Source organism: Procambarus clarkii, chromosome 23 (genome assembly GCF_040958095.1).
Source record: "Procambarus clarkii isolate CNS0578487 chromosome 23, FALCON_Pclarkii_2.0, whole genome shotgun sequence".
Taxonomy (NCBI): domain Eukaryota; kingdom Metazoa; phylum Arthropoda; class Malacostraca; order Decapoda; family Cambaridae; genus Procambarus; species Procambarus clarkii.
The window spans coordinates 18,068,845-18,093,966 of record NC_091172.1 but is presented as its reverse complement, the minus strand read 5'-3'; the positions used below and the strand labels follow the sequence as shown (position 1 = coordinate 18,093,966).

Genomic DNA, 25,122 nt, shown 5'->3' with positions numbered 1-25,122 from the left:
TCTCTCTCTCTCTCTCTCTCTCTCTCTCTCTCTCTCTCTCTCTCTCTCTCTCTCTCTCTCTCTCTCTCTCTCTCTCTCTCTCTCTCTCTCTCTCTTTAACTAATCCAAGGGTTTATTAGGCAGGTCATTGATGTTACTAAATAAACTGCAAGTAAAATTAAAAACATTATCGCTAAACCGCTCATTTGAAACCTGACCCTAGAAACCTATTCACTTGATGAGCTTATTATTTGTATTCATAAGAAATACACCAAATTGGGTGCTAAGTAACTATCATGTAAGGAACAGGATGAGCCGGGAGCCAACAGTGAACCAGAGCCTTGATGTGGTCGATTGACTTCATTTCACGCGTGTCTGCCTGTTGGGCGCCCAACATACGAGTGAGCGATGGAGTGAATGGTCGCTGATGGAGTGATGTTACTGAGACGGCATTGCCAGCATGAGATGTTGCTGGCTGAGCGCCTTGAGTTATGGATGCCGGTTTTTGGTCGTCCACGATGTTTGGCCAGGTGAGAAGCATTGAGAATATTGATTTTTATTCAAAACAGTAAGTCCAACAACATCTTGTCGGTGTTAATGAATCTAATGTTCTGAGCGTTGCAACCGTAATGGGTCAAGACTAGAGATGAGTCTACTCACACTGTTCTCGAACTTGTGCTGGAGGAGTATACTTGTGCTGGAGGAGTATACTTGTGCTGGAGGAGTATACTTGTGCTGGAGGAGTATACTTGTGCTGGAGGAGTATACTTGTGCTGGAGGAGTATACTTGTGCTGGAGGAGTATACTTGTGCTGGAGGAATATACTTGTGCTGGAAGAGTATACTTGTCCTGGAGGAGTATACTTGTGCTGGAGGAGTATACTTGTCCTGGAGGAGTATACTTGTGCTGGAGGAGTATACTTGTCCTGGAGGAGTATACTTGTGCTGGAGGAGTATACTTGCCCTGGAGGTATGCAAGTGGCGAAAGCTTTTTAATTCTTGGGTGTTCACATACTCCTGGAACAAGGGCTACTCTTCAGTTGCTTCTAGCTCTGAGCAGAGTGCTGGACAGTCCCAGTTGTACCATATCTGTGTTGCGAGAGTGGATGCTTCACCTCCGTCTATCGGGATACTCTACCTCGGTCTATCGGGATGCTCTACCTCGGTCTATCGGGATACTGTACCTCAATCTACCAGTTCTACCAGTGCAGTGAAGGCTGCCTGGTAGTGCAACATATCTCAGCGGTCTGCTAAGAAAAAAATACTTGTAGGTAGAGTAGTTACGACAGGATCAGTGTAAGAACCTGCAAGAAGAGTTGGAAAGCTCCCCTTAAACGTTCAAATGGTTGAAAACTGGCAGGAGTTCAGCAGCGTCTTTCTCTGTACGAGATGCTTGCGGTCTCCCACAGTTATTACGTGCTGACTGTTATGTTGCTTTAGTAGCCAGTCTAGATTGTCTATCGGGAAGTTAAGTGGGGGAAGCGCCCTGTAATTGTGGTCTGTACATTGTTCGTACCATTATTGAGCTTCGGGATTTATGTGTGGTTTGAAAAAAAATTCAAATATCTTGTTAGACTGGGGAAGATCTCTGCCTGTGTTGTTGAGTCGTTACACACTTTAGTTCTGAGGATGATCCGTGAGTAGGCCTTCAACCCTCACACTAATAGGCCTGTCTCTCTTCTCAACCCTCACACTAATAGGCCTATCTCTCTTCTCAACCCTCACACTAATAGGCCTGTCTCTCTTCTCAACCCTCACACTAATAGGCCTGTCTCTCTTCTCAACCCTCACACTAGTAGGCCTGTCTCTCTTCTCAACCCTCACACTAGTAGGCCTGTCTCTCTTCTCAACCCTCACACTAGTAGGCCTGTCTCTCTTCTCAACCCTCACACTAGTAGGCCTATCTCTCTTCTCAACCCTCACACTAGTAGGCCTGTCTCTCTTCTCAACCCTCACACTAGTAGGCCTGTCTCTCTTCTCAACCCTCACACTAGTAGGCCTGTCTCTCTTCTCAACCCTCACACTAGTAGGCCTGTCTCTCTTCTCAACCCTCACACTAGTAGGCCTGTCTCTCTGCTCAACCCTCACACTAGTAGGCCTGTCTCTCTGCTCAACCCTCTCCTTGATGGGATCAACTCCAGATTCTTCATCTGCTGCTCCTCTTTCTCTTCCATCTTATCGTTTTTCTGCTTCTTCTCTAATTAATCCTCCTTTTGCTTCTTTTAATCATCTTTTATTTATCCTCCTCCTCCTCCTGCTGCTCTTACTCCAGGGCCCAGAGATAGACCCCGGCGTGCGGGTGATCGGGTTGATAACCCACGGAATTACAAGTTTTACGCTCGGGTTAGTGAACAAGCTCTTGTGGTCGGTGTGGTTGTCAGGGTGGCCCGCACCCTTCTTGATGGTGGCGCACACCTTCTTGAAGGTAGCCCGCACTCTTCTTGATGGTGGCGCACACCTTCTTAAAGGTGGCCCGCACCTTTCTTGATGGTGGCCCACACCTTCTTGATGGTGGCCCGCACCCTTTTTGATGGTGGCCCACACCTTCTTGATGGTGGCCCGCACCCTTTTTGATGGTGGCCCACACCTTCTTGATGGTGGCCCGCACCCTTCTTGATGGTGGTCCGCGCCCATCTTGATGGTGGCTCACACGTTCTTGATGGTGGCCCGCGCTCTTCTTGAAGGTGGCCGCACCCTTCTTGATGGTGGGCCACACCCTTCTTGATGGTGGGCCACACCCTTCTTGATGGTGGGCCACACCCTTCTTGATGGTGGCCCACACGTTCTTGATGGTGGCCCGCACCCTTCTTGATGGTGTGCCACACCCTTCTTAAAGGTGGCCCGCGCTCCTGTTGACGGTGGCCCACACCTTGAAGGTATCCCATCAGGAGTCATATCATTAAACAACCGGAGGCTAGAAAGGCGGGATCCAAGAGCCAACGCTCGATCCTACAGGCACAAATAAGTGAGTACAAATAGTTGAGTGCACAAACACATTCACAAAATCAGCCACATTCCAAAATTTGTATATGTTACAAAAAAAGATAGAAGTAGAGAAGAAGAGAACTATCGGGATATAGCACCAAGCCAATATGACTATATAGCACCAGGAAGGGGTCAGGATAAGGATTTGGGATGGGACGAGGAAAGGAATGGTGCCCAACCAATTAATAAAAAAAAAAAAGTTTCCAGACAATCAGCATAAGCTTTTAGCATAAACCAAAGATTAGTGAATGCAGTAATGCTGGAAATGTAGAACTGTGTATTGGTTACTCGTTATAAGCTGAGCAATATTGAGTCCTCTCTATCTCAATTAATTTGGTGAGAATTAGTAAATGCAGTGTGAGACGTTTGTTAGAAAATTCTCATCAAGTTGATTAGGAGAAAGAATAGAGGAATAGATGGATAGATTGATGGGTAGATGGATGAGTAGATGGATGAATAGAGGGATGAATAGATGGATGAATAGGTGGATGAATAAATGAATAAATGGACAGATGGATGAGTCGATGGATAAATAGAAGAATGAATAGATGGATGAATAGTTGGATGAATAGGTGGATAAATATATAGATAAATAGGTGGATGAATAAATGAATAAATGGACAGATGGATGAGTCGATGGATAAATAGAAGAATGAATAGATGGATGAATAGGTGGATGAATAGGTGGATAAATATATAGATGAATAGGTGGATGAATAAATGAATAAATGGACAGATGGATGAGTCGATGGATAAATAGAAAGATGGATAGAAAAATGAGTATGTGGATGGATAAATAGATGGTATAGACAGATGCATGGATACATTGACAGATAGATGGATTGATAAATAGATGAATGGAAAATGCACAGATGGATAGGAAGATAGGCAGATGGATAGATGGACGGCTGGATAGCGTCCTGTAAGAGAACCCAAACCCAAATTAACCCATTGATCCTGGCACATTGGTACTTGCTGTATATACTTCTTTGCCGATTTCCTTCCCCAATTATTCATTCCTTCTCATTATTCATTACTCATAATCACCTCTAAGGCACAAATTCATGAATGAGTGATGGTCCAGGTAGTTGGTAATTGGTAGAGTAATGACTTCAGAGTTGGATTCACTGCGGGTAGGAGATAAGGCAGGATGAGACAACGTGTTTACACCTAATAGGAAGCAGAGAAGGAGGAGAGCAGCATTAGGAAGTCTTCGTCTTGAAGTGTCGCAAAGGACGGTGGAGGACTCAAGAAAAGTCTGACAAGGCCGCCTACAGCTGTGCTAAAGACCTTAAACTCATTCGCCGTGCTGGAAGACGAGTATTGTAGGGAGACAGCAGTTCACCCGAGAGACAAGCCAACGAAGGGAGCGCTGGTAAGGGAAGTAGCTAAACGAATTTTTGATCGTTAGGCGATTCCCAGGTGAGGTTATTGGATAGAGCTTTTTGTGTCAGAGATTTGGGGGAAAACAGACTAAGAAGGGTTTGCTATCCGGGAGCAGGAATTGGTGATTTTTGTAAACATGAATGATATGGCTGGAAATGGGAACAAACCCATTATTTGTATGCCGGTGGAAATGATGTAGGACGAGTAAGGAGTGAGGCACTGATACAAAGGTTTAAGATAGCCATAGACTTAGGAGAAAGATCAGATGTGGTATTCCTCCAATAAAGGGAGTTGACAATAAATGGTTGTCGAGGGCACTTGGTGTCAGTTGCCGACTAGACAAATATTGTAAATCAAATGCAATATCATTCGTTGATAACTGGGAACAATTCTATGGAGGGAATGGCATGTATGCTAGAGATGGGGATCATTTATCAAGGGCTGGGGTTGTTGCTGTTGCCAACTCGTTGGGATCTGTGGTTGGAGGGGGGTTTAAACTGTTAGTTGATAATGTATGGGAATATATATGGGTAAAGGAACCATTAAATGTATTAGTTGGTACGCGAAAATGTTAGGTAAAAGAAACAGTAAAGGAGAAGGGCCTCATAATAGCAAAACACTTAAGATATATTCCACGAACAGAATTAGTCTTAGAAACAAATAAACTGATTTAAATGCTCTTAGTCCTGCACAGAAACAATAGATATTATTACACTTACAGAAACATGGATAAATATAGAAAACACAGAGCTATTAGCCGAATATCAAATAAACGGATTTCAACTATTTCATACAGATAGATATATTAGACGAGGAGGGGGGAGCATCATATATGTCAGGACAAATTTGAAATGTTGTCTCAAAGAGGGAATCAAACCTGAGCCACACACAGAAACTATTTGGTTAGAATTAAATGAAAAAACTAAAACGCTTATAAAAGGAGTTATCTACCGGCCATCAAAGTTAGAATGGAAGCAAAGCATCTATGGGATGAAATATCTAGAGCATCTATGTCAAACAGTATTTGCGTCATGGGTGACTTCAATTTTAGGGGAATAAACTGGCTTAACAGAACAGGGAATAACGCCGCAGAAGATTTAATGGACGATTGCTTCCTTAAGCAACACATTAAAGAAGCAACGAGAGAAAATAATATTTTAGACGTGGTGTTAACTAACAGGGAGACACAAATTAATGACATCGAAATAGGGAATGAGCTAGAGAACAGTGATCACAAAGAAATCAGATTTAGCATAGAATGAAATAGATTTGTAGGAGAAAATTCTGTTAAAGTGCCAGATTTGCTAAAAGCTGATTTTAATGGCCTAAGAATTTTTTTTTGGGGTGTAATTGATTGAAAATTGGGGAGTGGGGGTGGCCCCGTCTTGAAGCGAGAGCGTCTGGGTGATGTAAGAAGGGATTTCTATGTGGATTTGAAATCTAACTTATTTAAGATGAAGACTATATATCTTCCTTGCAATACATCTTCTATGTTTTTGTTTTGTCCTATTAATCGTAAATTTTAAAGAAGTGTATGATTTGAAATCTACATCAGATGCGATAAGAATGATAGGAACATTATTCTTTATAATATGTGAAGCGTTCAAAACTTGATTTGTTTAGGAATGCGTTCCAAGTTCTCTCTTCAGTCACTAGATGATTCATCTAGTGATGAGCTAAATATGATGAAATTGGGTAATTGAAATTCGTCCGATTTAGTCTTTTGGCTTTTCGCAGGCCCTATTTAGAATAGGACTGGAATCCTCCAGTCTAGAGTATGTCTAGAGCTCTTCTAGGACAATCGTTCACATGTAGAGCCTCTCTAGAGAGTATCCCTGTGTGTAGAGTTCTTCTAGAGCTCCGCTCTGACTACCCCTTGTGGGTAGAGTTCCCCATCGCATCCTGCGTTGGTTTTCACGGATAATTCAGTCATTGGACCACAATTATGTTATTATCTTTTTTTTTGCCAGCGTGTCGCCTGGGCACAGTTGCCAACTGGCCACAGCTGGAGGCCACGGCAACATTAACAACCCCTGCCATCTCCAGCGTCGGCATCGTCAGGATGACAGCTGCATTTTCACTCGATATTAGTCGTTCCGGCTTATTCTAGCTTAATGGTGGCAAGTGGATGGGAAATATAGATTATTAGGGTTGAGCTAGTGCTGGGGCCCTCAAGGAGCAGCCACCACTCCCCTCAAGGCTAGATGCTTCTGTGGGCTGGCTGGCTGGCTACTGGGTGGGCCCCTGCTTGTCTGCTGCGGGCTCGCTCGCTCTGCTGCCCTCTTGGCGTCCTCGGGTTGAAGGCAGCCGTCGGCTGACAACTTATTCTCACTTTCCGACGCATTTTTTTCACAATGTTATTCCGGATCATTTGAACAATTACCGGCCTCGGATGATTATGGACTAGCAGCGAGTTATACCATTATCAGCTTCCTCCCTCCCTCTATCCATGGGCCCACCTTCACCCTTAATGGCCCTTCGCCCTTCCTACCTGGGGCCCACCTTCCTCCCTAAGGGGCCCACCATCCACCCACCCCTCTCTCTCCCTCCCAGGGCCCACCTTGTTACACAGCACCGCCAGACCTCACCGGAAATCACCAGTAAATGACTTTATTATAGTTCCCCATTAAACCGCTGTTTCAAAGTGAGATTAAGTAAATTAATATCTGCTAAAATTTGTAGTATTGCACTTGTAATCATCGTCAATGATGATAATAGCGCATCTGTTTTTTGTTTTTTGGCCACCTGGTCTCCGCGGGCGAGGACGCTAAGGTGAACAACGACTCTACTTCCGTCTGTGATCAGCTCTTGTGGCGAGTACTGCCGCCGCCCGTGAAACCCAGCGGTACTCTTAACTGAAAAGATTGTATGCTTATATGAAAATACACTCACACACACACCACACACAATACCACATACGTAAGACCAATCCTGGAGTATGCGGCCAATACACACTCAAACATCTTATTCATGCACGCTACAACACACGTAAATAAAAATATAAATGAGCACTCTTCTACTGTTATTATAATAATAAAAATGATACTTTAAAAAATGGAGGGGGGGGGGGGAAAGAAGCCCGGGCACAGCCGGGTAACCCCCATTAACTAATAAATTAAAAAAAACGGAGCGAGCTATATCGGATACCAAAGCTTCTGTACCCTTATGGTACGCCAATGTACACACACAGGGCTCTCCACGGCATGCGTAGACTACACCTGGGGGCATGCACAGCACTCACGCTAGGGGCACGCATGGGCTATAATCCCTCTGCTGCACGTATTGGGCATAGCTAGGACGCGCCCTGCGACACGCGGTCGCGTTGCAGATGTGGCTCCCTCCTTCCTGTGCACAGTGGCACCCATAACCTCCAGTTTGTAGTGCCAAAAGCATTACTGGCATCTGAGGCGGTATTGCCGGGTATTGTGGTACGGTATGGGGAACCTAGTATTTACCTGTGGTAGGTTCCGAGACGTCTGCTCCTTAAGCATGATCTGGGACCTGGGTTAGGGAGCGGACCTGGGTTATAGGGAACAGAAGCCTGACCTGGGACCTGGCTGAGGGAACAGAAGCCTGACCTGGGACCTGGCTGAGGGAACAGAAGCCTGACCTGGGACCTGGCTGAGGGAACAGAAGCCTGACCTGGGACCTGGCTGAAGGAATAGAAGCCTGACCTGGGACCTGGCTGAGGGAGCAGTAGCCTGGCCTGGGGCCGGGCCTGTCTTTTGATAACGTGATCAGAAAGGCTGCTCCTTGGAGAGGCTCTGGCATTTCCTGCAGGAGCTTGCCTAATTGTCTCGTGAACACCTTCACTTGTGTTCTGGGTACACTCTTTTATATGGTTGGTTGAGGTTGAACAGCCGTGAGCCTTTGGTGTTTAGTGTTCTCTGTGCCTATGGAACCTCTGTTCGTGTGTGTGTACTCACCTAGTTGTGATTGCGGGGGTTGAGCTCTGGCTCTTTGGTCCCGCCTCTCAACTGTCAATCAAATGGTGTACAGATTCCTGAGCCTACTGGGCTCTATCATATCTACATTCATGAGCCTATCGGGCTCTGTCATATCTACACTTGAAACTGTGTATGGAGTCAGCCTCCACCACATCACTGCCTAATGCATTCCATCTGTTAACTACTCTGACACTGAAAAAGTTCTTTCTAATCAGTCCCTGTGGCTCATGTGGGTACTCATTTTCCCCTTGTGTGTGTGCGTGCGTGTGTGTGTGTGTGTGTGTGTGTGTGTGTGTGTGTGTGTGTGTGTGTGTGTGTGTGTGTGTGTGTTTTAGTGCGTATGAGTGTGAGGATATTCGCGCGCTTCAGTGTGTACTCAGCCATTTGTGCTTGCAGAATCGAGTTTCAGGTCTTGGGCCCCGCCTTTCTAGCCGCTAGTTGTCTAATACAATAACTCCTGCCTTTATCGTCATTTTTATCTACTTGTGAAATTATGAATGTCGTCCGCTTCTGCAATTTGCGTATGGAAAAAGAGCCGTGTACTTGTGAATGTACTCACCTAGTTGTACTTACCTAGCTGTGCTTGCAGGGGTTTGAGCTTCAGCTCTTTGGTCCCGCCTCTCAACTGACAATCAACTGGTGTAAAGATTCTTGAAGCTACTGAACTCTACCATTTAAAACTTAATGTGGGTATTAATGCGCGCGTGCGTGCGTGGGTACGCGTGCGTGGGTGTGCGTGCGGGCGTGTTTGCGTGTGGGTGGTCGGAGGGAGTGTGGTTTCCGGTGTGGTCGCCCTCACGTCACCGCCCACATACACCCCTCCCCCCCGGATATGTCCGAATTCACGCTCCCCGAGCCCTCCTAGGATCCTGTCCCGGGGCCTGGGATGGTCCACAGGGGCCTGGGATGGTCCACAGGGGCCTGGGATGGTCCACAGGGCCCTGGGATGGTCGACAGGGGACTGGGATGGTCCACAGGGGCCTGGGATGGCCCATAGGGGCCTGGGATGGTCGACAGGGGCTTGGGATAGTCCACAGGGGCCTGGGATGGTCCACAGGGGGCTTGGGATTGTCGACCGGGGTCTGGGATGGTCGACCGGCGCCTGGGATGGTCGACCGGGGCCTAGGATGGTCCACAGGGACCTGGGATGGTTCACATCGGCCTGAGATGGTCCACAGGGGCCTGGGATGGTCCACAGGGGGACTGGGATGGTCCACATCGGCCTGGGATGGTCCTCGAGGGCCTGGGATGGTCCACATCGGCCTGGGATGGTCCACAGGGGACTGGGATGGTCCATAGGGGACTGGAATGGTCCACATCGGCCTGGGATAGTCCACAGGGGCCTGGGATGGTCCACAGGGGACTGGGATGGTCCACATGGGCCTGGGATGGTCGACAGGGGCCTGGGATGGTCCACAGGGGCCTGGAATGGTCCACAGGGGCTTGAGATGGTCCACAGGGGGACTGGGATGGTCCACAGGGGACTGGGATGGTTCACAGGGGGACTGGGATGGTCCACAGGGGACTGGGATGGTTCACAGGGGCCTGCTGCAGTTACCATTCCCAATCTTTTGGCTGGGTTCCAGGATTATTGCTGGGATCGTCCACAGGGGATTGGTAGGACTGTGCCATGGGAAAGTTGGGATTGGTGCCAGGATTGTTACTGGAGTTACTCCCGGGATTTTTGCTACTGGGTCCTCCATAGCAGTTTAAAAAGGGACCGTATCCAGGGATGCTGGTGGGATTGGTCCCGAGACTATGGGGGGGGGGGGGGGTGAGGGCCAAATGAAAGTTCTGTACCGGAAAAGCTGGCAGCTGTGGGACTTAACCCCAATGACTGAGGCACCCACAGACGGACCAGGTGCAAAGGTACCACAGATGGACCAGGTGCAAAGGTACCACAGATGGACCAGGTGCAAAGGTACCACAGATGGACCAGGTGCAAAGGTACCACAGACTGACCAGGTGCAAAGGTACCACAGATGGATCAGGTGCAAAGGTACCACAGATGGACCAGGTGCAAAGGTACCCACAGACTGACCAGGTGCAAAGGTACCACAGATGGACCAGGTGCAAAGGTACCACAGACGGACCAGGTGCAACACAGCGGGCACTTACACCCAAGCTGCCACTGGGCAGTTTTGGAGGGTCGCAATTACTGTGTATAAGGTCCAAGGTCAGTGGAGTACCCCCCCCCCCCCACACACACCCTGGCCGCCCAGGGTGTGGCCCTGGCCTCCTGCGTGCTCTAAAATGAGGAACTGACTCATTGGTGTGAATAAGGAACTGGCTCAGTAGTGTAAATAAGGAACTGGCTCAATGTTCTTAATGAGGAATTAACTGATATATACAATACAAGCAACAGAAAAACAAGGAATATCTGCTCATGTGCAGCTCATCCACAAACCGAGCTCATCAGTGCATTAGAAAATATATATATATATATATATATATATATATATATATATATATATATATATATATATATATATATATATATATATATATATATGTCGTACCTAATAGCCAGAACGCACTTCTCTGCCTACTATTCAAGGCCCGATTTGCCTAATAAGCCAAGTTTTCATGAATTAATTGTTTTTCGACTACCTAACCTACCTAACCTAACCTAACCTAACATTTTCGGCTACCTAACCTAACCTAACCTATAAAGATAGGTTAGGTTAGGTTAGGTAGGGTTGGTTAGGTTCGGTCATATATCTACGTTAATATTAACTCCAATAAAAAAAAATTGACCTCATACATAATGAAATGGGTAGCTTTATCATTTCATAAGAAAAAAATTTGAGAAAATACATTAATTCATGAAAACTTGGCTTATTAGGCAAATCGGCCCTTGCATAGTAGGCTGAGAAGTTCGTTCTGGCTACTAGGTACGACATATATATAATATATATATATATATATATATATATATATATATATATATATATATATATATATATATATATATATATATATATATATATATATAAAGGCTGACTCGATTAAAACATTAAAACACAAGGAAATACATATCGTTAAAACTTAAACAAACGACCAGACATTTGTTTATGACTGCAAATAATGCCCAATTGACACAACAACAACAAACATAAACACACAAAATGTCTTATAAATTCCTACAAACATCAAGACATAGACCCGACTATAAACGTCTGAATAAATTTAAATGTGCGCCCAAAAAAATATAAATACATTTTTATTTTCTGTTTTTTTGTGTGTTGTAATTTGTGAGTGAACGCGCCCATGTTGTGCGTTTTCGGACGATGTCATAAGTCAGCTGATATTGGTAAACAAAGAGGATTCATCAGGTCCTGAAATATTCAAGTATACAGACATGCGCTTTTCTGAACTACACATCCATGCGTTGATGCGTACACACGTGTGCAAGTGCGCGTTGGTGGGTACGTAGGTGCGTGCACGTGCGCCTGCCGTATCCCACAAGACAACTTCATCTCCCAGGTGTGAAGTCCACCACGACCATTACTGTGGGCACCCCGTGACTCCGCCCACACACCTCCCAAGCCCCGCCCCCTCGATGCGCAGAGTGGCTCCCAGCGGGCAGCTGGCGCGCACCTCGCCGGCGTCGTCTCCTCCTTGACGACTTCATCGAGAGCGCTGGAATGCGCAGCGTCAAACTCCCTCTTCTCCTTCGCCGTCTCAAACTTTTTTGTGCATGATTCCACTTTATTTACATACATGAATCACTGAGTGGCTGTGCTTCCCTACTTGGCTGGAGAGAGAGAGAGAGAGAGAGAGAGAGAGAGAGAGAGAGAGAGAGAGAGAGAGAGAGAGAGAGAGAGAGAGAGAGAGAGAGGAGAGAGAAAAGAGAGAGAGAGAGAGAGAGAGAGAGAGAGAGAGAGAGAGAGAGAGAGAGAGAGAGAGAGAGAGAGAGAGATATTAAGGGCTGACTATTTCACAACCTTCATACCACAGCAGTTCATATTTTTAAGTACATAAAACACATACATACATCAAATAATATTTACTTAATACAAAGTCTTGAAACCCAATAACAAAAATATATTTACATAAAAATTCAGTAAATATGTAAAATGCAAATTAAATTATAGTTTATTCTTTGCTGTCTAAATACTCAGTCTGTTCAGAGGCTAAAAGGCTAATAAAAGACTTACAGGGAAATTTGACCATTTTATTGCATAAATAAAGGCTGATAATTATTATTATATATAATCATTTTGTGTATTCTTCATTATTTGTGTTGGAATGTACTTGGGGGCATGGACTTGGGATTGTTGTAAAAGTCAAATTATTGGCTGTCTAGAATGCTATTTTTGTTAGTGCTATTTTTTCAGTGTTAATTCTTGAGTGCTCCTACTTGAGTGCTTTTTTCTTTAACGTTAATTATTTATTGCAATTTCTTGAATGATATTTATTGAGTGCTATTTAATAACTCGATTATGATAGAGTTAACAAGAGCTAATAGCTCGATTCTGCAGATACAAATAATAAATACAAATAGTAAATAGACGAACGCACGCACGCACACGTGCGTGCGTGTGTGCGTGCGTCTACAGTGAGGACAAAGACAAACTATTTCGCACGTGTGGAACTGAACAAGGGGACACAGAAAGTGAGTACCCAAATGAGCCACAGAGACATTATAAATACTTTGTTTAAGTATTAGGGTAGTTAATAAATGGAATGCATTAGGCAGTGATGTGGTGGAGGCTGACTCCATATACAGTTTCCAATGTAGATATGATAGAGCCCAGTAGGCTCAGGAATCTGAACACCAGTTGAGAGGTGGGACCAAAGAGCCAAAGCTCAACTCCAGCAAGCACAACTAGGTGAATACAACTAGATGAATACAGCTAGATGAATACAACTAGGTGAATACACACAGACACACACACACATTGTTGATTGACAGTTGAGAGGCGGGACCAAAGAGCCAGAGCTCAACCCTCACAAGCACAATTAGGTGAGTACACACACACACACACACACACACGCACACACACACACACACACACACACACACACACACACACACACACACACACACACACACACACACACACACACACACACACATATACACAGTTTCATGTGTAGATATGATAGAGCCCAGTTGGCTCAGGAAACTGTATACCAGCTGATTGACAGTTGAGAGGCGGGACCTAAGAGCCAGAGCTCAACCCCCTGCAAGCACAACTAGGTGAGCACACACACATGTGAGCGTAAGGTGGTAGCCAGAGTCACATATCCCAACTACACCAGTTTCATTATTCCTCAAATTTAAGGACTATAATTTAGAGCTCTGCCAACAGGAAAAGCATAATTCTGGTCGAACAGAAGCAGAAATTACACTCCGTTTGCCTCGTATAATTGAAGGTAAAATCATGTTTTCCTTCTGCTACGATTTCATTTTCATATTTCTTCGTTTTCTTGTCAATGACGTCTTCACAGTTAACCTTAACATAATAGCAGACATTGATTGCAATTAAAAAGCAGGAAATGGACATCTGATGTATGCAAACACAAAGAAGTCGCAGCAATACACTGTAGGAAACACACACACACACACACACACACACACTCACGCAAGAGGAGCGTAATGCGTAAAGGTTGTTGCAGGTGTAGTGACGGAGGAGTCAGGTGTGTGTGTGTGTGTGTGTGTGTGTGTGTGTGTGTGTGTGTGTGTGTGTGTGTGTGTGTGTGTGTGCGCGCGCGCCCAGGTGTGCGTCGCACCTCAGCACGACATTAGACCACCAATTAGGTTCGCGAAGGTGAGAATATTGCCTAAACATTACCTGTGGAATTCTGCATGTTTCTGTTTTTTTTAATAGTGCCATAACAGTGATTGGTGAGTGGGAACGCTTGTCAGGGCATTACCTTAGGCTCTGTATGCTCACCTAGTTGTACTTGCGGGGGTTGAGCTCTGGCTCTTTGGTCCCGCCTCTCAACTGTCAATCAACTGGTGTACAGATTCCTGAGCCAACTGGGTTCTATCCTATCTACATTTGAAACTGTGTATGGAGTCAGTATGGACTCCACCACATCACTGCCTAATGCATTCCATCCGTTAACTACTCTGACACTGAAAAAGTTCTTTCTAATGTCCCTGTGGCTCATTTGAGTACTCAGTTTCCACCTGTGTCCCCTTGTTCGCGTACCATCCAGGTTAAACAGTTTATCTTTATCTACCCTGTCAATTCCTCTGAGAATTTTGTAGATAGTGATCATGTCTCCCCCTACTCTTCTGTCTTCCAGTGTCGTCTCATGCCTCTTAGTTTTGGGACTAGTTTAGTGGTATACCTTTAAACTTTTTCCAGCTTCGTCTTGTGCTTGACTAAGGTACGGGCTCCATGCTGGGGCCGCATACTCCAGGATTGGTCTTACATATGTGGTAAACAAGGTTCTGAAAGATTCCTTGCACAGGTTCCTGAAGGCAGATCTGATTTTAGCCAGCTTTGCATACGCTGCAGATGTTATTTTTTTATGTGAGTTTCAGGAGATAGGTTTGGTGTGATGTCAACTTCTAGATCTTTCTCTCTGTCCGTTTCATGAAGTACTTCATCTCACATTCGGCATCCTGAGTCTGGCCTCCTGTTTCCTCCGCCTAGTTTCATTACCTTTGCATTTACTCGGGTTGAACTTCAACAGCCATTTGTTGGACCATTCATTCAGTTTGTTTAGGTCATCTTGTAGCCTCCTACCATCATCCTCTGTTTCAATCCTCCTCATAATTTTTGCATCATCGGCAAACATTGAGAGAAACGAATCTATACCCTCTGGGAGATCATTTACACATACCAGAAACAGTATAGTTCCAAGGACTGATCCCTGCGGGACTGCACTTGTAACGTCTCGCTAATCTGAGACCTCACCCCTCACACTGACTTGTTGTCTCCTGTTGCCTAGGTACTCCGGGATCCAATGAAGTACCTTTCCTTTCACTCCAGCCTGCATCTCCAGCTTTTTCACTAGCCTCTTGTGTGGTACTGTATCAAAGGCTTTCTGACAATCCAAAAATATGCAGTCTGCCCACCCTTCTCTTTCTTGCCTGGTCGTAGAATTCAAGTAACCCTGTGAGGCAGGACCTGCCATCCCTGAACCCATGTTGATGCTGTGTTACAAAGTTCTTTCGCTCTAGATGCTCCACTAGTTTTTTTCGCACAATCTTCTCCATCAGCTTGCATGGTATGCAGGTTAGGGACACTGGCCCTGGGGCCACAGTGGGCCAGTGGGACACTGGCCCACTGTGTGTGTATGTCTGTGTGTGTGTGTGTGTGTGTGTGTGTGTGTGTGTGTGTGTGTGTGTGTGTGTGTGTGTGTGTTTACATTGACCAAGGGAAGCGAGTGACAGGTTAATTTACCTTGCGTGACGATATTACCTCAGGTAGAGGCGGGCCGCTGCGGTAACTACCCAACTACGTCATTACTGGCGTAATTACTCACCTAACCACTGGATCAATCACACTAGCTCGACCTCTCACTCCAAAGTTCATCTTCCAGAAAAGGTGTCCACCTACAGTACCTCTGCTCAACAATGACCATCCAAATAATCCATCTTGTTATATTCCCATTCGCCAAATTACATCACTGCCTATTTATCAAAATCTCATGCAACTCACCTTTATCTATTCATATTTATGATTACAAATGCACGGTCCTAGCAAGTAATTGTTGTAACTAATTACTTGATTAAGTACTTGAAGATGTATCAACTTTACTATATACTTTCTTTTAGTTAACCAATCTTTATTACACTTGCATTCTTATCTATTTTAATTTGTCTATCAACAGGTATAATCTATTTATTTAGCCACGGTTACTTTCTACCTTCTTAGCAGCGTCTCTTCAACTTTGGAACTATTTAGTTACCTTCGTGTGTTCTACTATAACTTTTCTACTATCTACCTAAGTTACCAGGTAGCTACCTAGGCAACTGACTACCCATCTACTATTTTACTTAACTTTCTATCTACCTATTTATTTTGCCTTGGTTTCGTTTCCTCTCTGATCTAGTAGAACAAGTCTCTAACGTTACTCTCTATTCTTTCTGTTACTTTCATTATTTCAACCTTTCATATCGTGCTCTCTCTTTCTCCTCTCTCTCTCTCTCTCTCTCTCTCTCTCTCTCTCTCTCTCTCTCTCTCTCTCTCTCTCTCTCTCTCTCTCTCTCTCTCTCTCTCTCTCTCTCTCTAACCCTCTCTCTCTCTCTCTCTCTCTCTCTCTCTCTCTCTCTCTCTCTCTCTCTCTCTCTCTCTCTCTCTCTCTCTCTCTATCATTTCCAGCACACCTGGGCGGAAAAGCTAATCACCCTACACCTCTAGCTAGGCCTATCACCTTGGTCTCACCTGAGAGAGCCAGGGTTCCAGCCATAAATTAACAGGGTGGTGGCCTCTGCTCTCAGCATTAGCAGATTGCTGAGTTCCCACCCCAGCTGCGCCTTTGCTCCTGATCCGGATTCCTGCTGACACGAACGTAAACACTGTTGTTTATATGCTACATATAAGACTTCACTCAGGTGGGCTCATGGTCAGCGCGTTTCATATCTTATTTAGAGATGAGGGGAAGAGAACATCAAATGAGGGGAGGTGAGAAAATGTAAGAGGAATTGAGGGAAGAGATAACAAAGGGGAAGGGGTGAGGGGATGGGATTGAATGGGAGGGGGAGTGAGAGAGGACAGGTGAGGGAAGGTGAAGGAGGATGGACTGGAGAAAAAATGTAAACATTTAAAAAGCACGCACACACACACACACACACACACACACACACACACACACACACACACACACACACACACACACACACACACACACACACACACGCACTCATACACAGCACACAGGGTGCCTGGTAGCCTGGTGGATAGCGCGCAGTACTCGGAATTCTGTGGCGCGGGTTTGACTCCCGCACCAGGCAGAAACAAATGGGCAAAGTTTCTTTCATCCTGAATGCCCCTGTTACCTAGCAATAAAGAGGTACCTGGGAGTTAGTCAGCTGTCACAGGCTGCTCCCTGGGATGTGTATGTGTGTGTGTGGTGTGGAAAAAAAGTAGTTAGTAAACAGTTGATTGACAGTTGAGAGGCGGGCCGAAAGAGCAAAGCTCAACCCCCGCACATACAACTAGGTGAATACAACTAGGTGAGTACAACTAGGTGAGTACAACTAGGTGAATACAACTAGGTGAGTACAAACACATACACATAGGGAACTCGCAGCTGAGTGGACAGCGCTCGAGGGGTTATAGTCCGCATGCCCAGCTTCGATTCTCGGTGGTAGCGGAAACAAATGAGCAGTTTCTTTCACCCTGAAAGTCCTGTTTACCTAGCTATTTAAAGTGACTTGTTCACTTAGGTAAATAGGTACATGGGAGTTAGACAGATGCCAAGGGCTGCTTTCTGGGGATGCGTGTGTGTGTTAGAGAGAAATATATGTAGTAGACATAATAAAGGAAAAATAGATTGCCTAGAAAGGCGGAGTCCAAGAGCTATTAGCTCGATTCTGCAGACACAAATAGTAAATACACACACACACATACATATATAATTATATAATATAGACCCCAAGCCTCGGAGAAGAGAATAAAAGGATATTCAGAGAAGCTCCTGAAGAGTCACCCCTGAACACTTGAATATTCTCTTCTCCCCCTCATTTTTGTTGCTTTATTAAATATGACATATTTTATTTATTTTATTGCTTTCTGAAGACGCCACCCAGCTCTGCTGAGGCGGGAGAACGTGCCCAAGACTCAGCAAGAATAATTACCTCTCTGGATTGATTTAGTTTTCTGTGACATTTATTAAAAAAAAAAAAAATCTCCCCTACCGGGGGCTAACTACCCGTGTTGGTGATTAGAGTTAGCGAGGAGGGACAGTGATTGGGGCCTCGTTGGTCATCGTTATGTCAAACGGTGGTTGTTACAAGATCGTTATGGAGTACGGTTAGACAAGGGTGAGGGTTCATGAAAGACTGGAAACATAGGTGTGACTTGATAAAGATTCATTGTAGAGATTGAGTGAGTGAGTGAGTGAGTGAGTGAGTGAGTGAGTGAGTGAGTGAGTGAGTGAGTGAGTGAGTGAGTGAGTGACTGACTGACTGACCACATGACTGCATTCGTGGTAGGCTGGAATTTGTGTTAAATTAATGGTAGTGTCGTTTGAAGTCATGGTAGTTTGAACTCAAGATAAATTAAATGCATTGTAGATATAATGTAGGGTTGAATACATAGTAGATGTACGTGTTGTAAATTAGACTTATTGTACATGGATGCATAAAAAGATTTAAATGATACCATATTCGACTCATAGGAGATTGAGTTCATTGTAGATAATGCATATAAACGGTGTTGGTAGATGGCGCCACATTATTGACTCCAGGGCAGGGACAACGCTTCAGTCACGGCTCTTATTGTAGGGCATTCGTAAATCTGTGTATCTATGTATTTACGTATGCAGGTTAGCTTAGCATTTTAAAAACACCGAATCATCTTCTGTGGTTGATTGTTCAATAAAACCCTTGAACTATATGTTTAACACATCTCTAACCCTGTCCATGGAGGACAGAAGAAAATGTATATATGATGGTTAGCATTGTAAATGTGTGGCCACGTCTGTGGTAGAAAATAATAATAATAAAAAAAACGGCTCTTATTCAGGGGTGTCTCCAGGAGGACTAGTAGGCACTGAAGGACACGCAAACACACGCTACTCACTACCCACGCAAACGCAGTCTCCTCTTAACTCACGCAAACGCAACACGCTTTGTTATATCTGCATTTCAAACTGTGTATGGAGTCTGACTCCACCACATCACTGCCTAGTGTGTTCCATTTGTTAACTTATCTGACACTGAAAAAGTTCTTTCTAATGCTTAGAAAGATGTACCCAAATATGGCTCATTTGGGTTCTCATTTTCCAACTGTGTTTCTTTGTGAGTGAACCACTTGTGTTAGATAAACTGTCTTTGTGTACCCCATCAATTCCTTTGAGAATCTTGTATGTGGTAATCATGTCTCCCCTAACCCTTCTTTTTTTAACGTGAACGTGAGGTTCAGTTCTCGTAGTCTCTCCTCGTAGCTCATGTGTGTGTGTGTGTGTGTGTGTGTGTGTGTGTGTGTGTGTGTGTGTGTGTGTGTGTGTGTGTGTGTGTGTGTGTGTGTTTAATTTTTGTATCTGCAGAATCGACCTATTAGCTCTTGGACTAATCGATCAATTCCTCCGAAAATCTTATATGTGGTGATTATGTCTCCCTTAACCTTTCTAACCAATCTATTTTCCTGTATTATGTGTACTACATATATTTCTCTTACACACGCGCGCGCGCGCGCACACACACACACACACACACATTTCCAGGAAGCAGTGCGTAGCAGCTGTCTAACTCCCAGGTACCTATTTACTGCTAGGTGAACAGGTGCATCAGGGTGAAAGAAACTCTGCCCATTTTTCTGTCTCCGCATCGGATCGAACCCGGACCTCTTAGGACTACGACTCCAGAGCACTGTCCAACCAGACGTTAGGCTCTTTGTACTCACCTAGTTGTGCTTGCGGGGGTTGAGCTCTGGCTCTTTGGTCCCGCCTCTCAACCGTCAATCAACAGGTATGTGTGTGTGTGTGTGTCTGTGTATGTATTTGCCTAGAGTACATAGATTAATATAGCAAAAACTCTCTCTCTTTCCTATTTATACAAAACATGACGTCACACGACATACGGCTATCGCATTTTCGCGAACGTTATGTTTTTTTGCTCCCCGGGAGTCGCAGTGTTCGCGAAAAACGCGATTTTCTTGAAGGAGATGATAAAACCTCCCATTTATTAGCTGGAAGATACATCGTCTGACATATGACTGCGGAAGGATCTCCCGGGGCCCGTGCTTCTTAGAATGCAAATTTGGTAATTATATGGAAAATAAAACGTCTTGAAAGATGAAGTAGAGAGCGATTAATCAAGCCCGCGAGCTAGGATCAAGACGATAAATTGAGAGTTGATTGTGGTTTGACGCTAAATGTGACCTTGTTTGTTGCCACGGGAGATTTACTGGCATCCTGACCGAGCTTAGGAACCACATATATATATATAAAAACACCTTTAGCAACGCCTTGAGTGTGGATCTATTTAGGAAACAAAGAGACACTATAGAGGTATTTATTACAAATGAGGTAAACTAGAGTACGATAGCGAGTTCCCAGCCATAATCAAGGCTACAGAAAATAAGAACCAATATTTCAGGTTACAGAAAGCCGGCTGGCAGCAATCCAAAATGGGATAATATTTTTTTTTTAACGCACTTAGAAGATATTTTATGACTCGGAGATAGGCTAGTGATTAGCTGAGACCTGGAGCGAGGCTAGGGGAATATTAATTGGGGCCCGAGCGAGGCTAGACTCCTTGAGCAAGGCTAGTCCATATCAACTAGAGCCTTAATCTTTAATCTTTAGAATTCTTATATATCTTCCAAAGAAAGGAACGCTTAATTGCACACCCTGACAAACTGCAACAAATTCAGCATAAAACTGATTTTTTTTTTTTGGTATACAATGACAGTTAATCACCATTTATTTATTAGTTAAAACAGAGACGACACGATTGTTTTAATGATTCGACATAAAACCTGATTCATTAAACTGTGTAGCAAGATAGTGTTTCAGAAAGTATGTAAGTTATTTATGATAAAGACACGAAAGTAGGCATTCTGAACATGCTAAGAAATGATGGGATATGCCTCAAAGTTCGGAATACAATATTCACGTTAAACGCTGACGATTAAAACTTTTTGTATACAAAAAAAGAGATGAATATTTAGTTATATAAAAAAAATATTAAATAAACAACACGATATAACCAATGATGTTTGACAAGAATAATGTTAATTATTATAATGAACATAATTATAAAATTATTTTAATTGCAGCAAGGTACTAATATAATATAAACTATAAATCCAAAATTATTGATAAATATGTAATCGAATAATCATGTAAATATTGCCCAATAAACTACTAGTTCCGTTAATGACCATTCAACGGGTTACATTGTTTCTAATTTTGTAATACGTTTGGCAACGAGTCAAACCCTTAACGAGCGAGGAACTACGTTTATGAAGTTAATTAACTAATGAGGTAATCAATTATATACGTAACAGCTACTGTGGTGTTTCGCAGATATGAACACTAAACTATTGCTATATATATATATATATATATATATATATATATATATATATATATATATATATATATATATATATATATATATATATATATACAGATATTTGTTAGAAGATTGCAAGGTAGAATTGCACTTTTTCTAAACAATTATATATGGTAATGAGGAAAGTCTAAATTTGTATCGGATACTATTATGTTATTACTCATATACACAAGATTTTCGAACTGTTGAAGTGACAGAATGTTTTAGTCGGCAGTCCATCCCCGACCGTCCAAGTGGCCAACTACGGGCTCACCATAGCCCGTGCTACTTGGAACTTTTTGTTCCAGGTAGCGAATCTTAAACAACAACAACAGCGGCCGCGTCTCTCCTGTGTTGGAGAGTCCGCGAGTACGTCACTGGGTCGAGTACATTAACTTTGCTTCCCACTAGATGGTCAGCCCTAACTTGAGATTTGTTTAACAGTTTGAGCTCGGACTATGGATAGGAATCCCATATTAGTGGGGGAGAACTCCATGTATTGATCTGACCTGGGAGTTGTCTTGTGGGGTCCCTCGATTGTTTCAAGCGCGGGTTGGACATGTATATGAGTGGGATTGGGTGGTTATAAATAGGAGCTGCCTCGTATGGGCCAATAAGCCAATAGGCCTCTACCTTTGTTCTTATGTTCTTATGTTACACATCCCTTAATATCCGCAGACAGGCTGCACCATTTTTCACATATGTGGGACAGATTTTTATAAATTTCCACTCCTACTGTGGTAGTTGATAAGGTGTATAAAAGTGGTTGTTCTTTTGTTATATATATATAACATAAAATAGAACGGGATATTTTGCCTCCTAGAGCCATCAGTTGGGTTTTTAACTGGGGCAAAAATTCCTTAACTTCATCGCCTTCCCCCCCCCCCCGCCTTATATAAAACAGTTATAAGCGAACAAATCCACAAGGGCCGTGACGAGGATTCGAACCTGCGTCCGAGAGCATCCCAGACGCTGCCTTAATCGACCAGCCCGTCCTCCAAACAAAGATCCAAAAGTGATTCCATGCAGCCGCCAAACCCCCTGTTTATGAATGAAAAGCGATTTACACACAACTCACAACTGCTGACGTTCGAACATATCCGGAACAAGTGCTTCACTGACGAATTTTGTTCGAATCACAACGCTATAAATGCTTCACCCACGTACTACAAATACAAATAATCGCCAACAGAACCTAAACACCTAACCTAACCTATCCTATGCCTATATATACACAATATGCTAATATATTATCATATTAATTTATACTTGAGAAAATTCCCGTTTTGAATGAACAGCATGTTAAAATTTATGAATGCGTCTGTGGGGTCGACCGCTGGATATAATGGACTTGAGTCGAGGACGGGTTGCATCGACTGAGCTACAACTTCGGTCCGGCCCTTGTGGATTTGTTCATTTGATGCATCACGCAATTGTGATTTCTGTGTGTAAGTTATTAGCGGTTCAGTAATGCGATTGACATATTTTTAACCTCCAGAAACTGAACAGAAAAGTGTAGTCCACGCTGGGACATCATTTTACCTGACCAGCGGAAGTATATACTTCCGCTGGTCAGGTAAAATGATGTCCCAGCGTGGACTCTAGAGCGAATTGATATACTAGAGCGAATTGTCTTGGTAAAATGAGTTTGTCCCGCTGACAATTGGAAATTTGTATCTGATAATTTAAATATTAGATTCCACAATTCGTCTCTTAACATAACTATTGGTTCAAAAAATTAATCTTCATCTACCAAAATCAAAATGTGAAAATAAAAGAAATTATATATATATATATATATATATATATATATATATATATATATATATATTTATATATATATATATATATATATATATATATATATATATATATATATATATATATATATATATATATATAATATGTGTGTGTGTGTGTGTGTGTGTGTGTGTGTGTGTGTGTGTGTGAGTGTGTGTGTGTGTGTGTGTGTGTGTGTGTGTGTGTGTGTGTGTGTGTGTGTGTGTGTGTGTGTGTGTGTGTGTATCTATTACTTCGATCGAAAATTAATGTCCTAAGAAAATGTCTTAATGCAGTAATGCCATATTATCAGTCGAAATAAAATGTCTTACACTAAAATCAGTCGCAATAAATCAGAAAACTAAGGCGGGAGATGATGGTGGGAGCAGCCGCCGCCAGGGAGAGTGAGTGGCGGAGGATCACGCGACGGAGGCCGCCGGTTCCTTAAGACACCAGCGACAGGGGCCGGGAGGCGGAGCTCGTGATGGAGAGAGCGACGGTAAGTGCGGTTTAGGTGTTCATACGTCTATGGAGTTACGGCGGGATGATGACTGCACACACACTCGCGCGCGCCCACAGTCACTCGCACGTACAACTAGGTGAGCACAGGTAGGTGATGTTGTTGTTGTTATAGATTCAGCTACTCGGAACAAGTTCCAAGTAGCACGGGCTATGATGAGCCCGTAACTTACCTGGCACAGGAGCGGGGCAAGTAGAACGGGCTATGATGAGCCCGTAACTTACCTGGCACAGGAGCGGGGCAAGTAGCACGGGCTATGGTGAGCCCGTAACTTACCTGGCACAGGAGCGGGGTAAGTAGCACGGGCTATGATGAGCCCGTAACTTACCTGGCACAGGAGCGGGGTAAGTAGCACGGGCTATGGTGAGCCCGTAGTGAACTTACCTGGCACGGGAGCGGTGCCTGAGCTAGGTTAGTACCTTTCTGGGGTCTGGCGGCGGCCGATTGCTCAGCGTTCACGATTCGCATTCCGCCTCTTCCCCCCCCCCCCCGGGTTCATTTCTTGGTCTCACCGAAAAAAAATAGCCAATGAGCTGAGTTTCTGTCAGCTCATGCCTCTGTTCACTTAACATTAAATTTACGTACCTGGGAGCTAGACAGCTGTTGTTGGCTGCATTCTGTGTGTATGTGTGTGTGTGTATTCACCTAGTTGTGAATACCTAGTTACTATATATGTTTTGATAGGGACGCGAGTCTTATTTTCCTCGGCGTCACCCCTTTTATATGAAAGGAACCGTCGGAAATGCATCCGAGGTGCCGTGTGGCTTGTCGCCTCCTCGTTGGTGGAGAGAGGCGACCACAGTGTTTTTGTTCAGCCTTCCCATGACATGGAAGAAAGTTGGTATATATATATATATATATATATATATGTCGTACCTAGTAGCCAGAACGCACTTCTCAGCCTACTATGCAAGGCCCGATTTGCCTAATAAGCCAAGTTTTCCTGAATTAATATATTTTCTCTATTTTTTTCTAATGAAATGATAAAGCTGCCCATTTCATTATGTATGAGGTCAATTTTTTTTTATTGGAGTTAAAATTAACGTAGACATATGACCGAACCTAACCAACCCTACCTAACCTAACCTAACCTATCTTTATAGGTTAGGTTAGGTTAGGTGGCAGAAAAAGTTAGGTTAGGTTAGGTTAGGTAGGTTAGGTAGTCGAAAAACAATTAATTCATGAAAACTTGGCTTATTAGGCAAATCGGGCCTTGAATAGTAGGCTGAGAAGTGCGTTCTGGCTACTAGGTACGACATATATATATATATATATATATATATATATATATATATATATATATATATATATATATATATATATATATATATATATATA

General features: G+C 43.8%; 1 protein-coding gene across 1 annotated transcript in view; it reads right to left on the bottom strand.

The window, feature by feature from the left end:
- Positions 1–2,624: 2,624 nt before the first annotated feature.
- The window catches only part of LOC138367743 (putative uncharacterized protein ENSP00000383309), a 47,283-nt gene continuing 24,785 nt past the window's right edge, over positions 2,625–25,122 (bottom strand). The window contains exon 3 of the mRNA XM_069329690.1: positions 2,625–2,927. Within this exon, the coding sequence (XP_069185791.1) occupies positions 2,625–2,927 (303 nt within the window). The remainder of the gene's footprint in view (positions 2,928–25,122) is intronic.